The sequence below is a fragment of the Dreissena polymorpha genome, chromosome 2 (assembly GCF_020536995.1).
Source record: "Dreissena polymorpha isolate Duluth1 chromosome 2, UMN_Dpol_1.0, whole genome shotgun sequence".
Classification (NCBI taxonomy): Eukaryota; Metazoa; Mollusca; class Bivalvia; order Myida; family Dreissenidae; genus Dreissena; species Dreissena polymorpha.
The window spans coordinates 88,041,855-88,055,215 of NC_068356.1; the positions used below are offsets into that span (position 1 = coordinate 88,041,855).

Sequence of the window (13,361 nt, forward strand, 5' to 3'; positions counted from 1 at the left end):
CAATATTATTATGTAATTGAAATTATGTATATTTTGTAATTAAGAAAATAAAAAACTTCATACATGTTTTATGTCGTACTCCATTTTCAATTAATTGAAATTATGTATATTTTTCAGGGTTGGCATATTGACTGGTCAATTGAGTATTGACCGGGCCGGCGGTCAATACCCGGTTAAAACCGGTCAATACTGGTCATTACTGGTCATTATTGGTCAATACTGGTCGATTGAAAATTGTAGCATTTAAACATAACAAAGGAAGAATTTAAGCTATTCTATATTAAATCAATCATGATTCTGTAATTGATAAACTTTTTTTGAGTTATCTATTGTAAAAAAAAGCTTTTAAGCTGTAAAATATACTTCTTTATTATTTATGGAAAAGGTCTCAAATACAAAAGAACTAAGGCAATATCTTTATCTCAGTGTATCACATCTGTTACTGAAGTATTATTACTATTGTAGTTAACAAAGTATTTCACTGATCTATTGATATATCTATTTGATAAGCTGATGGACAAACAGAACTCTTGTGGTTTCTAGAGTCATAAATGATCTGGCCCCTAAGCCTTAATTGATAATAATATGCATGCACTGGTATGTCTCTGATAGTGACAATGAAGCAAATCTGCCCTTAGGCTATTTCATTTCACTCAAACAAAATGAGATAACTTGCTATTAATGTGTTTAATTTAATAGTTACTTCTAACTTGTCTCCTTTCTTTATTAAGAGGATTTTCTTATTTTAAAGTTCAATTGGTCTTCAAATGAATAAGCAATCAAAGTTCTTGATTTTGGCAACAAATAATGTTTACCAATTGTGGGTTTACTCTAGACACTTCTTTTCAATTATTTCTTTCTTTTAATAATTATTTCTTATTAAGTTTTTTTTTATATCAATGGTAAAATAAAATATTTTTTCACTATTTTGTTAAAGAAATCCAGACAAGACAAGTAAGGGTTGTGTCAAAGGTGCCATGTAAGGCCCTATTATCAGTTTTGGATGCCCTAACCTGTATAGGTTTGAAGACTGTGAAAGACTGTGGAGACAGTGGGGCATGAGGAACAAATAATACACAGTAATTGACAGGTTCTTGTTGAATCAGGCACAGAATTTTCTGAGCATTCATAATTCATTAGAATTGAAAAAAAAATTCAATCGACCAGCAAAATCCAATTGACCAACTTGACTCATTTGCAAAATTTTGAGAGATTGGCCTACAAATTGCATGAAAAGGTATAAAATAGTGGGTTTTAATAGCTTATGACATTATTGGCAACATGTCTGTTTAATGTATATTATTAATATTGTTAATTAAGCATGGATTATTAATCAAAATTGGTAAAAACCGCCGGTTAAAACCGGGGGCGGTCGATTGGTGCCAACCCTGTTATTTTGTAATAAAGAAAAACAAAATTCATACATGTTTTATGTCGTACGCCATTTGATTTAATAAATAATATAATTCACATGTTTAACAATATTATTATGTAATTATGTTGTATTTTGTCAGTGTGACTGTATAAAGTCTGCAAATGTTTGCTTGTAACTGTATATTTTGTTATGTACATGTAAATTGTGTGATTGTGCTTGTACATTGACTGTATATATCGTAAATGTATATTTAAACATAAACAACAGATAAAGAAAATAATTAACTTCATACCTGTTTTATGACTTATTCCATTTTGATTTATGTGTATTTGTTTTTAAACACAATTTGAAACCTATAATAACAATAATTGCTTTAACTTGCCTTTAAGGCCTTTTTGGTTCAATTTTTGGCCTTTTTGGTACCCTTTGGGGCCTTTTTGGTAAGGCCTTTTTGGTATTCGGCCTTTTTGGTATGCGGTCTTTTTGGATTTCGGCCTTTCTAGACCTAAACCATTTCAAAAATAGGCTGATATGCATTACTGGACCATTTTAACTAGTTGCATACTCATTATCCCCACGCTTTTCAGAGAAAGCATGGGGATTATGTGGTTATCTTCGCCATCTGTCCACCCGTCCATCCTGGCCACTATCTCCTCCTACACTATTAGTTCTAGAACCTTCAAACTTACACATTAAGCTACTGCATTCCATTAATTTCTCAGCTAGTAGCCAATATTGATTTGTCAAGCTGTCAATCAAATTCTTGTTAGTCTCGCAACAGCAAATCAGTGCTCAGGCTGCCAGATACATGCCGACCTCGTGTAAAAGTGTATACAATAACAGTACATATCTCAGATCAATATTGGCCAATTTCAGCGCTGTAGATACATCGTAAACGACTTGTTATAGAAAGTTTCCACATTCAAAAAATGCAGTACAATACTCTCTTTTTTCAAAAATAACAAGAAATATCTTTTTGATTGTGGTAGGAGTTGGTGAAAGGTAAAGAGTTCAATGAATGAGATCAAAGATGGCGAATGTCTTTTTCTGTGCAGTTCATAGCTGCATCACATGCAGTACGGGATGTTACGCGGAGTTTTTGCGGCTTATTTTACATAATTCAGGGTTTTTTCTCAGCATTTTGGGAAGATAGCCCATGGCTTTGAAATTGGGAATTTTATCGGCATTTTCAAGAAATTGGGAAAATAAATTGGGATTTAAAACTACATGAAAGAGTTCAACATCTTCAATCACTAACTGCACAAACACCATCATGATCAACAGTTTTCCACATAATAAACTCACACAAAGTATTCAGTCACAAACTTATTTCCCTAGTTTCAACATGTTGAATATATAGTCAGCACTTTGTTTTCGGAAATCAACGATGACGATGCAAAAGAGTCACTTGTTATTAAATTACTATCATTGACAATGGAAGGAGTTTCAATGGGAGGACTTGTACTAGTTGACGATGTGTGTTTATTTAATGATGCTTGCTTTAAAAAATCAACAGTTTTTGTTTGGCCACATTTTTGCTAAGGAATCTTTTTCATGTAGTATTTCGAATTGTGTGACATATTTGTTTTCCATTCAGCCGAATCACAAAACACCTAAATTTTATCACAAATATAATAAGCGCCTGAACAACACAGAGAATATCAGGCACACGAATAATGCCGACGTTATCCAAATCGCGGTATAGTCTAAAAACTGTTCGAGACTGGATTGGACTACGCTTTGTTAAAAATCGAAAAGCCGATGTCATTAGCTTTTTTTCGGCTATAAAATCGGGCAAAAAAAACTCTGTTATTACATATTGCTGAATATCTTCATTTAACATATTCCTGATCTAAAGAAAATTCCAGTTCACCTAGTTCACGCGATAGCGTCTTTATTATGTAACAATTGTTTTACTGACCTCCAACTGACCCTGATATCTTGCGGGTTGGAATGCGATGCATTAAAGTAAGGCCACGCTTCCACTGCTGGAACGACGGCTTGTTTAAAACTTTATACTTTTAAATGTTCAATTTCGAAAACAATTTAAAATGGTTTGGCCAAAACGAATATCAGGATAGGGAAAAATGGACTTCTATGAAATTAAATATACTAGTCCACAGACAGGAATATGAAAGTAATTACTAAATATATGAACATAGCCTTTAAGTACAAACACTCTGGCGCTGGCAATCCTCTGAAAATCAAAGGTGCATGCACAAACTGTATTGATATTGAGTGTTTAGTGTAAAACTGTTCTTTCTATCAAGCCTTTTCATTAGAGATAAAATTGTTTCATGCTGCACAAGCAGTAAAACAGTGTTACAAAGACGCGTTCATGTTTCCAATGTTCTGGTGGTATGCTCTAATCAGCCAATGGACTAAATGAAGTGTATTCATTCGTGTCTTTCATTTTATTGGACACTTACAAAGGTCAGGTAAGGTGAAAAGCTTGCTTTATTGGGCTTATACAGCTACGCCGAAAAATCTTAAAAGGTTTGTATTTACTAGTATTTAGCAGTCAAATAATTAAGTGCATGCCTTCCTCAAAGAAGAATGAAGTGACCTAGATGAAGTATACATGTAATTTTTGTATGATTTTAAGCAATGCAATGGATTTACATGATAAACACATTTATTTGTGGCTAGAATTTTCTTAACTCTAAGTGAATCATGAAACCTTGTAATTCTTTTTGGATAAGAAAAGTAAGTAATATGCTTTTGAAAATACTTTTGAATAATGATTTTGTTATTCCAATGTATACATGTAACATGGAAATAGTCCATACTGCAATAAGGTAGGTAAATAACGTGTTTTGAGATTTCCTAACTATGCTTATTCATTCATACACATGCATGAATGACTTAACAAGTTATATCACAATATGGAACTGTAGTGCACTCGGTACATTTTACAGAAAGACGCTTTTTATGCCCCCAGTAGGGTGGCATATAGCAGTTGAACTGTCAGTCAGTCAGTCTGTCCGTCCGTCCGTCCGAAAACTTTAACGTTGGCCATAACTTTTGCAATATTGAAGATAGCAACTTGATATTTGGCATGCATGTGTATCTCATGAAGCTGCACATTTTGAGTCGTGGAAGTTCAAGGTCAAGGTCATCCTTCAAGGTCAAAAGTCAAAAAACAAAATCAAGGAAAGTAATAAGCTTTAAAAGGGAGATAATTTCTAAACCTGCCAAATGAAATATTAAAATTGTATATATAATAATATGAAACCATACAACTGTAGCATAATCAAAATGACATTTTATGGTCAAGCTAAGCACACATTGATATTTTTGGGCATACAAGTATCTTAGGTACCTTAAGGTTACCTGTGAATCTACAGTCACGATAGGGGCTTATAATTATTTCCTACTAATAATAGAGATTTGTTAGAGACAATTATTTTCAAGGGAAGTAATTTATATAATTATAAATCTCAGATTATATATTTCCTTACCAAGAGTTTAAGTTCTTTTCACAATTACTGTGCTTTTGTATTTTGTTTATTTATAACTTAAATGATTGATTTGTCAAAGGTTTTTTTTTATGATATAATTATCATTTCTTTCCTGTTCTAATTTGTGAATGGTAGTTTTCATATCTTACCTGTGGACTTATGTCCATAGATACATGATGAACTGTGGCTATGATCTCTTTGATAAACCATTTTTGACTGTCTACAGACCCCCCCCCCCCCCCCTCTCGCAGTAAGGTGGGATATAGCAGTTGAACAGTCAGTCTGTGTGTCCGTCCGAAAACTTTAACATTAGCCATAACTTTTGCAATATTGAAGATAGGAACTTGATATTTGGCATGCATGTGTATCTCATGAAGCTGCACATTTTGAGTGGTGAAAGGTCAAGGTCAACCTTCAATGTCAAAGGTAAAAAAACAAAATCCAAGGAAAGTAATAAGCTTTAAAAGGAGATGATTTCTATACCTGCCAAATGATAAATAGAAATTTTATTTCAAAGCGGCGCTGTAGGGGCCTTGTGTTTCTGAAGAACACATCTCTTGTTAAATCTCAGAAATTCACTTTATATTGTAACATTTTCTGAAAGGAGGTACATGTAACATTCAGTGTCCTCCAGAAAAATTTTAGAAGCCAGTTGCATTTTCAAAGTAGCCGGCAACTAAGTAATAAAACTGGTGAATTTATCGCTATTTCAATTGATAATTTGGAGAAAAGTAGCAGGCATCTAGATTGAATGTAACCGGTGAAAACACTGACTGCTGGTGCTTCCTGAGAAAACTGAACATTTAATTGATTTCAGTTGTTGATTGATGGTTATTACAGAAAATACTGTGAATATTAACAGTGCAGTGCTAAATGCTCCCACAACGCGTCACATTATTCATGCATGTTCAATGGGAAATCCCCAATCCCACAATTCACTTTGTATGTTCACTTGTGTTAAATGGCAGACATTTGTGTTAATAAAATTCTTTACAAATTCAGCTACAATATTTACTGTATTATGGGTTCAAAATAAAAAACATAATTAAACTGGATTATCAGGAAAAAGATAGAGTTGGAACATGTTTGTGTCCAGCGATCTGTAGGATTTTATTTTAAAAAATGAAATGTAAGTGGGACTTCCAACTAAATGTCTGGAACATCCATATTTTAAGGCTTGGAAGTCAATACTTCTAACTTTTGAAAGGTAGCGGAAACGCTGCCAAATGATTGATTTATTATCTGATAAACAATTAACATGACTGGTAAATAAGGTCTATTATTGATTAATTGATGGGTCATATAGTGATTGGACCGTCCGTCCGTCTCTATGTCTGTCTTTCCGTCACACTTTGCGTTTACGTTTCTGCGTTTAGGTTTCAAAAAATGCTCATAACTTCTATGTCCCTTCAGATAGCAACTTGATATTTGGCATGCATGTGTATCTCATCATTCTGATGGAGTGTGAAAGGTCAAGGTCATCCTTCAAGGTCAAAAGTCAAATATATGGCTTCAAAGCGGCGCAGAAGGGGGCATTGTGTTTCTGACAAACACATCTCTTGTTGTTTACTTTCTTTACCTTATTATTATTTGTTACACTTATATTGAATGCTCATAATACTTTTTCAAACATTCATAAAAAATTGTTCTATCATGAATTTTTGCACATTCTTGTTGAAGTCACATTTTGTGTCTGCCCAATTATGTTGCACTGTCAATAACCAGTTTCCATGCCAATAACCGCTAGCTTGAATTTTGAAACAAACTGTTAAAACTTTCATTTTTTCTGGAGCATAGTTCAAGGTTCTGTTTGTAATTCCAGGATCCTCCTTTACTGTGATGGAGTGGAGATGGGCTTTGAGCCGAGTTCTGTGCCACATTTCAAAGGGAACAAGACTGGAACGCTTTACTTGACTACACACAGGGTATGTTTTATTTAATTCCTGCTGCATTTTAACTCCAATATCTGTCCAGTCTGATTTGAAGTCTTTAATGCGAATGTTTTTATATGATTACATTTCGTATAAAGTATTGTAATAATCGTCTTCTGATGTTTAGGTTTCCGAAAAGTCTATTCAGTTGGTTTTAAATGTTGTATAATAACTCTCTAGACTATTGAATGTTTTATTTACCTTTTAGGTGATATTCTGCAACAAAAGCACAAAGGAAATGATGCAGTCATTCAGTCTGCCATTCCTTCAGATGCGAGGGGTTGAACTAGAGCAGCCGGTATTTGGGGCCAATTACATCAAGGGGAAAATGATTGCTGAACCTGGTGGTAGGCCATCAGCTAAGATTCCTTTAATTCAACGTGTGCAAAGTTTTGTTCATTATGTATTTTAAAATTGGAAGATAAATGAAGTCAATTTTGGTCAATCGCTTATCCACGCTGAATGGGTCAAGTTCCCCCCGGGTACTACTTTCCCGTACCCCGGGTACTTTAGAGTATACTTCACCGTACCCCAATTCTCAAATAATACTTTTGAGTACCCCAATATACTTCAACGTACCCGAGTCGGCCGCACGCCAGCAATTGATGTCGTAAAAAATCCATTTGTTATTTTTCCAATTTTTTTTTAAAGAATTTTCTTCAGATATTTTCGCTTGTTACATCAAGTTCCTGGCATATTAGGTCCGGATGGTCCATTTTTGTTTTAATCACATTGTTTCTTACCTGAAAATATGTAAAAACATATTAAAAAAACACTATTTGATTACTTTTTCAATTTACCCGCTTCTTTCCCATTCAAAAATAAGAGAAACTAAATGAAAATTTCGCAAATACGTGACCATCTTGGTATATAAAAAAAATTATATTCTTTACGATGAGACCATTTATGGCTAAAGAATACGTCTGATGCATTGTTTATATTTAAAACAATGTTTCAAATTACGGGCACCTGCTACATCGATCGACGATTGTTCAGTCCGTATTTTAGTTTAATACAATTCTAGTGTATTTCATCTTAGTTATGTTTTAAAATAAAAATTAGTGTCAAAATCTACCCGAATGAAATCTCCTCACCTAATATTAATCTACAGTAAATGCTGTATCACATAAAAAAAATATAAGGAAAGATGGGGTACCTGTTAGTATACAGGGGTACCCAAAAGTATCATTTGAAAATCGGTGTACGGTGAAGTATACTTCAAAGTACCTGGGGTACGGGGAAGTAGTACGGGGGGGAACTTGACCAATGCAGCCTAATCCACACTAATAGCGTATAATTGACTAGATGTTTAGTTTAGGAAAAAAGTTCAACCACTTTAACATTTTTGTGAACTTAAACATAACAGGTGTTCTTATGAGTTTTAACTACTCAACATAATGCAGAAAATAATTGCTTGTCAATGAGTTCTTTATTGTTGTTTCATGCTGGGGTCTTTTAAGGAATAGTTTCTGTGAATTCCCGGTACTACAATGCATTACATTAGGCTTTGCACATGGTTTGTTGTAGAATAACCCACACTTAAATACCTTCTTTGTCTGTAAAATACAAGTTGTGGGTCCTGGTAGAATATATTTTTAGCTCGGCTGTTTTCGGAGAAAACCCGAGGTATTGTCATAGACAGCTCGTCGTCCGGCGTCGTGCTAAAACCTTTACATTTTGTTAACCTTTTGAACATTTGCTCTAAAATCAAAGTGCTTCCACCTACAACTTTGAAACTTCATATGTAGATGCACCTTGATGAGTTCTACAGGCCACACCCATTTTGGGGTCACTAGGTCAAAGGTCAAGGTCACTGACCTCTAAAAAAAATATTCTGACAAGCTTTCATTTATTCAAAACTGCACCCGCAGCCGAGTGTTGGCACCCGTTATGCGGTGCTCTTGTTTTAAAATCCAATTTACCCATTATGGTTCCATGGTCATGATTGCAGGTAACTGGACAGGTGAAGGAAAGTTCAAGATGTGGTTCAAGAGTGGTGGGGCCATTGAGTTTGGACAGGCCATGTTGCAAGCAGGAAAACTGGGTATGGTTGGAAGATTTGTTTTGATATGAAAAGCCAATTTTACTTCCTTTTGAAATTGAAAGACTTAATATTGTTGTGTTTTAACTAGAAATCATCAACAGAAAAATCAGATAATCATTTGCGATGAATGCATCTCGTAAGTTCTAACAAATAATTTTGACACTTCGAAAATGCTCTTGGCAAGGCATGTGAGATGCAGTGAAATGGTGTTGAGTATCGAGCAAGTTTCAAAAAATTTCACAAAATTGATAAAGGATTATTAGCAAAAGTTTTTATCAAAAAAATAACCCTTTGCACGAATTGTAACTTATAAGAGCATGGTTTTAATTTTTTGTTAAACGCTGTTAATCCATTGTAATGAGAAGCATATAGTTTATCAACTTGCCTTCCATTAGGTAGATGTAATTCTCTTTTTACAGCTGTCATTGTTTCATTTATCAGCAAGCCTCTTCAGGGAAAAGCTGTTCTGAATGCATGTTTGTAAAGTGTCGTCCCAGATAAGCCTATGCAGTCCACACAGGCTAATCATGGATGGCACTATCTGCACTATCTGCCTGAACTGGATTTTCGCTTAGAAGAGCCTAACTTCAATTGAAAAGTACCATAAAATTTGAAGGAGTCGTCCCAGATTAGCCTAAGCGGACTTAACAGGCTAATCTGGGATGTAACTACGCACATGCATTAAGCCCTGTATCCTCTTTTTCAGCCTCACGGAACCGCCCCGCCCAGCCACCTGCGTACACCCCGCCCCAGGGCCCATTCTACCAGGCTCCGCCCCCTGCCTACAGTGCTCCGCACACAGACTACTACGCCTGGGTGCCATACCAGACCTTTCCAAATGCCCCACCACGTAAGTTAGAAAACCTATCCTGGAGAAAATCTTATTCTAGGCCTTCATGGAATTACCACAAAACTTTTTTGATTTTTGAAATAATTCTAATATTGTCAAAGTATAATCAAAATTATTTTAAACAGTTTAGTGAAGGTAATGTATATTTTTTTCAGATAGTAAAAATGATAAGCAGTCCAAATATTTGATGTTTTTGTCTGTCAAAAACCACTAAGATCAATAAATATGGAAATAGGATAATTTTTTAGATTTCAATATACTTAAGCAAAGGAGATTGTGAATCCTTCTTTTGATCAAGAGATTGCATCTGTTATCCTACTTGGAATGATCTTTTTGAACAATACTGGTTCCTCACATCCAGAAAATGAACTCCAAAGTGTCTAAAAATAATATAAACTAGAAATGGCGCGGCAGAGGCCGACGCGTATCCCCACACCGCATGTTTGACCCAGGGGCACCCCAGGGTTGGGAATGGGGCCATGCATAGTTGAGATTGACCGTATTGTCATAAGAGAAGTTCAGTATCAATTAGAAGTACAGTCCAACCCCTCGTAAGCAGCCAGTCAAGGGAAACGGCCAAATTGGCTGCTTAAGCGGGGTGGCCTCTTAAGAGGGGGTTGGGTCATAGGGAGTCTGGAGTTGATGAGTGCATGGCCAACTGTTCCATGTTTGTATAAACAAAATGGTAAATATGTGTACAAGTACTAAACAATGTATAGACTTAAAATAATTTTATTTCTTCCTTTCTAAAATCAGCTATAAAACAACATTTTCATTCCAAAAAATATTCTATTCATCTTTCTAATCATCATCAATATCATCATCATCATCATCATCAGAATCAAGTCAATGAAAAAGAATCATTCTCATGATTCGTTGTTTACACAATGCGCTTTGTATGGCCCCAATGCACTTAAGATGGGAACAGTTGTGAATCAGTTATGCATGAATAACTCCCGTGTCACTATCAATTGATAATTTAATTGGGTTATTGCAGTTTTATGGCTTTGTAATACCTACCGCACGAATTGGTCCCGACAGTGATCTCCTCCACGATAAAATCGTGGCAATTACTTAAGAGACTGATAATAGCAACCAGGTGTAATCCTCCTGGTAATCGTGCTTTTCATGCATAGTATTATAAAAACATTTTTTCGCAACGTAAAGGGTTTAATCAAAATTAATATTGAAATCATTGTAAATATAAAACAAATATAAATGTTTTGTTTAATTCCCAAATGAGAATAATAATTTGTAATCCAAAACACACTCCCAATTGTTTTATGTTAACGAGACGTCTACAAATCAAAAATGTTCTCATGTATTTCCTTTGTACCGACAAAAGCGCGCGAAAATTATGCACCAATGTACAATGTTACGCCATACCCATCGAAAGCGTGCGTGTATTGATTTTGGGATAAAAACTTTGTAGCACAGAGAACATGTAGATCAGTTGATTTCAGTTAAAAGTTTTGTTGTTCTTTTTAACTTTTAATTAGCCGATAATTGTCATAGATGTGTGCTTGAAATAGTATGATTCAACAGCTACAAATAATAAATTAAGAATCTCTTTTCCATTAATAATAGGTGATATTTGCACGTGCCGAAACAAAAAGATCAAACAGTTGCATATTGCTTTTAACCCGATAATATTGTCAAAGTATAATCAAAATTATATGAAACAGTTTAGTGAAGGTAATGTATATTTTTTTCAGATAGTAAAAATGATAAGCAGTCCAAGTATTTGATGATTTTGTCTGTCAAAAACCACTAAGATCAATAAATATGGAAGTAGGATAATTTTTTAGATTTCAATATACTTAAGCAAAGGAGATTGCGAATCCTTCTTTTAATCAAGAGATTGCATCTGTTATCCTACTTGGAATGATCTTCTTGAACAATACTGGTTCCTCACATCCAGAAAATGGACTCCAAAGTGTCTAAAAATAATATAAACTAGAAATGGCGCGGCAGAGGCCGACGCGTATCCCCACACCGCATGTTTGACCCAGGGGCACCCCAGGGTTGGGAATGGGGCCATGCATAGTTGAGATTGACCGTATTGTCATAAGAGAAGTTCAGTATCAATTAGAAGTACAGTCCAACCCCTCGTAAGCAGCCAGTCAAGGGAAACGGCCAAATTGGCTGCTTAAGCGGGGTGGCCTCTTAAGAGGGGGTTGGGTCATAGGGAGTCTGGAGTTGATGAGTGCATGGCCAACTGTTCCATGTTTGTATAAACAAAATGGTAAATATGTGTACAAGTACTAAACAATGTATAGACTTAAAATAATTTTATTTCTTCCTTTCTAAAATCAGCTATAAAACAACATTTTCATTCCAAAAAATATTCTATTCATCTTTCTAATCATCATCAATATCATCATCATCATCAGCAGAATCAAGTCAATGAAAAAGAATCATTCTCATGATTCGTTGTTTACACAATGCGCGTTGTATGGCCCCAATGCACTTAAGATGGGAACAGTTGTGAATCAGTTTTGCGTGAATAACTCCCGTGTCACTATCAATTGATAATTTAATTGGGTTATTGCAGTTTTATGGCTTTGTAATACCTACCGCACGAATTGGTCCCGACAGTGATCTCCTCCACGATAAAATCGTGGCAATTACTTAAGAGACTGATAATAGCAACCAGGTGTAATCCTCCTGGTAATCGTGCTTTTCATGCATAATATTATAAAAACATTTTTTCACTGGTAAAGGGTTTAATCAAAATTAATATTGAAATCATTGTAAATATAAAACAAATATAAATGTTTTGTTTAATTCCCAAATGAGAATAATAATTTGTAATCCGAAACACACTCCCAATTGTTTTATGTTAACGAGACGTCTACAAATAAAAAATGTTCTCATGTATTTCCTTTGTCCCGACAAAAGCGCGCGAAAATTATGCACCAATGTACAATTTTACGCCATACCCATCGAAAGCGTGCGTGTATTGATTTTGGGATAAAAACTTTGTAGCACAGAGAACATGTAGATCAGTTGATTTCGGTTAAAAGTTTTGTTGTTCTTTTTAACTTTTAATTAGCCGATAATTGTCATAGATGTGTGCTTGAAATAGTATGATTCAACAGCTACAAATAATAAATTAAGAATCTCTTTTCCATTAATAATAGGTGATATTTGCACATGCGGAAACAAAAAGATCAAACGGTTGCATATTGCTTTTAACCCGATAATCTGCCGCTAATTAATTGCAATTTGCAAACTGGCTGTCAAAATGTTTATCACACATCGAGATTCAGTACTACAGAGCCTAACCGTGACCACTCATATGGGGGAAATTTAACATTTGGGATGCAAAATTGCTGGCCGCTGGCCAGAGAAACGGGGTTACCGCTAAAGAGGGGTGCATTATATAGTGTTTATCGATGGTCGCGGCACAGACTGGCAGCCTGCACGGGGCGACCAGCGATGAGGGGTGACCGGAAGTAGGGGTTGGACTGTAAATTGTAGAAATGAAGAAGTTATAGGAAAGGCAATTTTGGATGGGCGTGGCCTATGTGGGCGGGGTGCCCCAGGGTTGGTAATGGGGCCATACATAGTTGGGATTGACCGTATTGTCATAAGAGAGGTTCAGTATCAATTTGAAGTAAATCGGTGTAGAAATGAAGAAATTATAGTAAAAGGCAATTTTGGGTGGGCGTAGCCTATGTGGGCGGGGCGCCCCAGG

At 35.3% G+C, this 13,361-nt stretch overlaps 1 protein-coding gene across 1 annotated transcript in view; it reads left to right on the plus strand.

The window, feature by feature from the left end:
- LOC127867966 (WW domain-binding protein 2-like) overlaps positions 1-13,361 on the plus strand; it is a 29,709-nt gene that overhangs the window by 10,131 nt on the left and 6,217 nt on the right. Inside the window, exons 2-5 of the mRNA XM_052409500.1 lie at positions 6,659-6,761; positions 6,976-7,114; positions 8,719-8,811; positions 9,518-9,661. Coding sequence (XP_052265460.1) covers positions 6,659-6,761; positions 6,976-7,114; positions 8,719-8,811; positions 9,518-9,661 — 479 coding nt within the window. The remainder of the gene's footprint in view (positions 1-6,658; positions 6,762-6,975; positions 7,115-8,718; positions 8,812-9,517; positions 9,662-13,361) is intronic.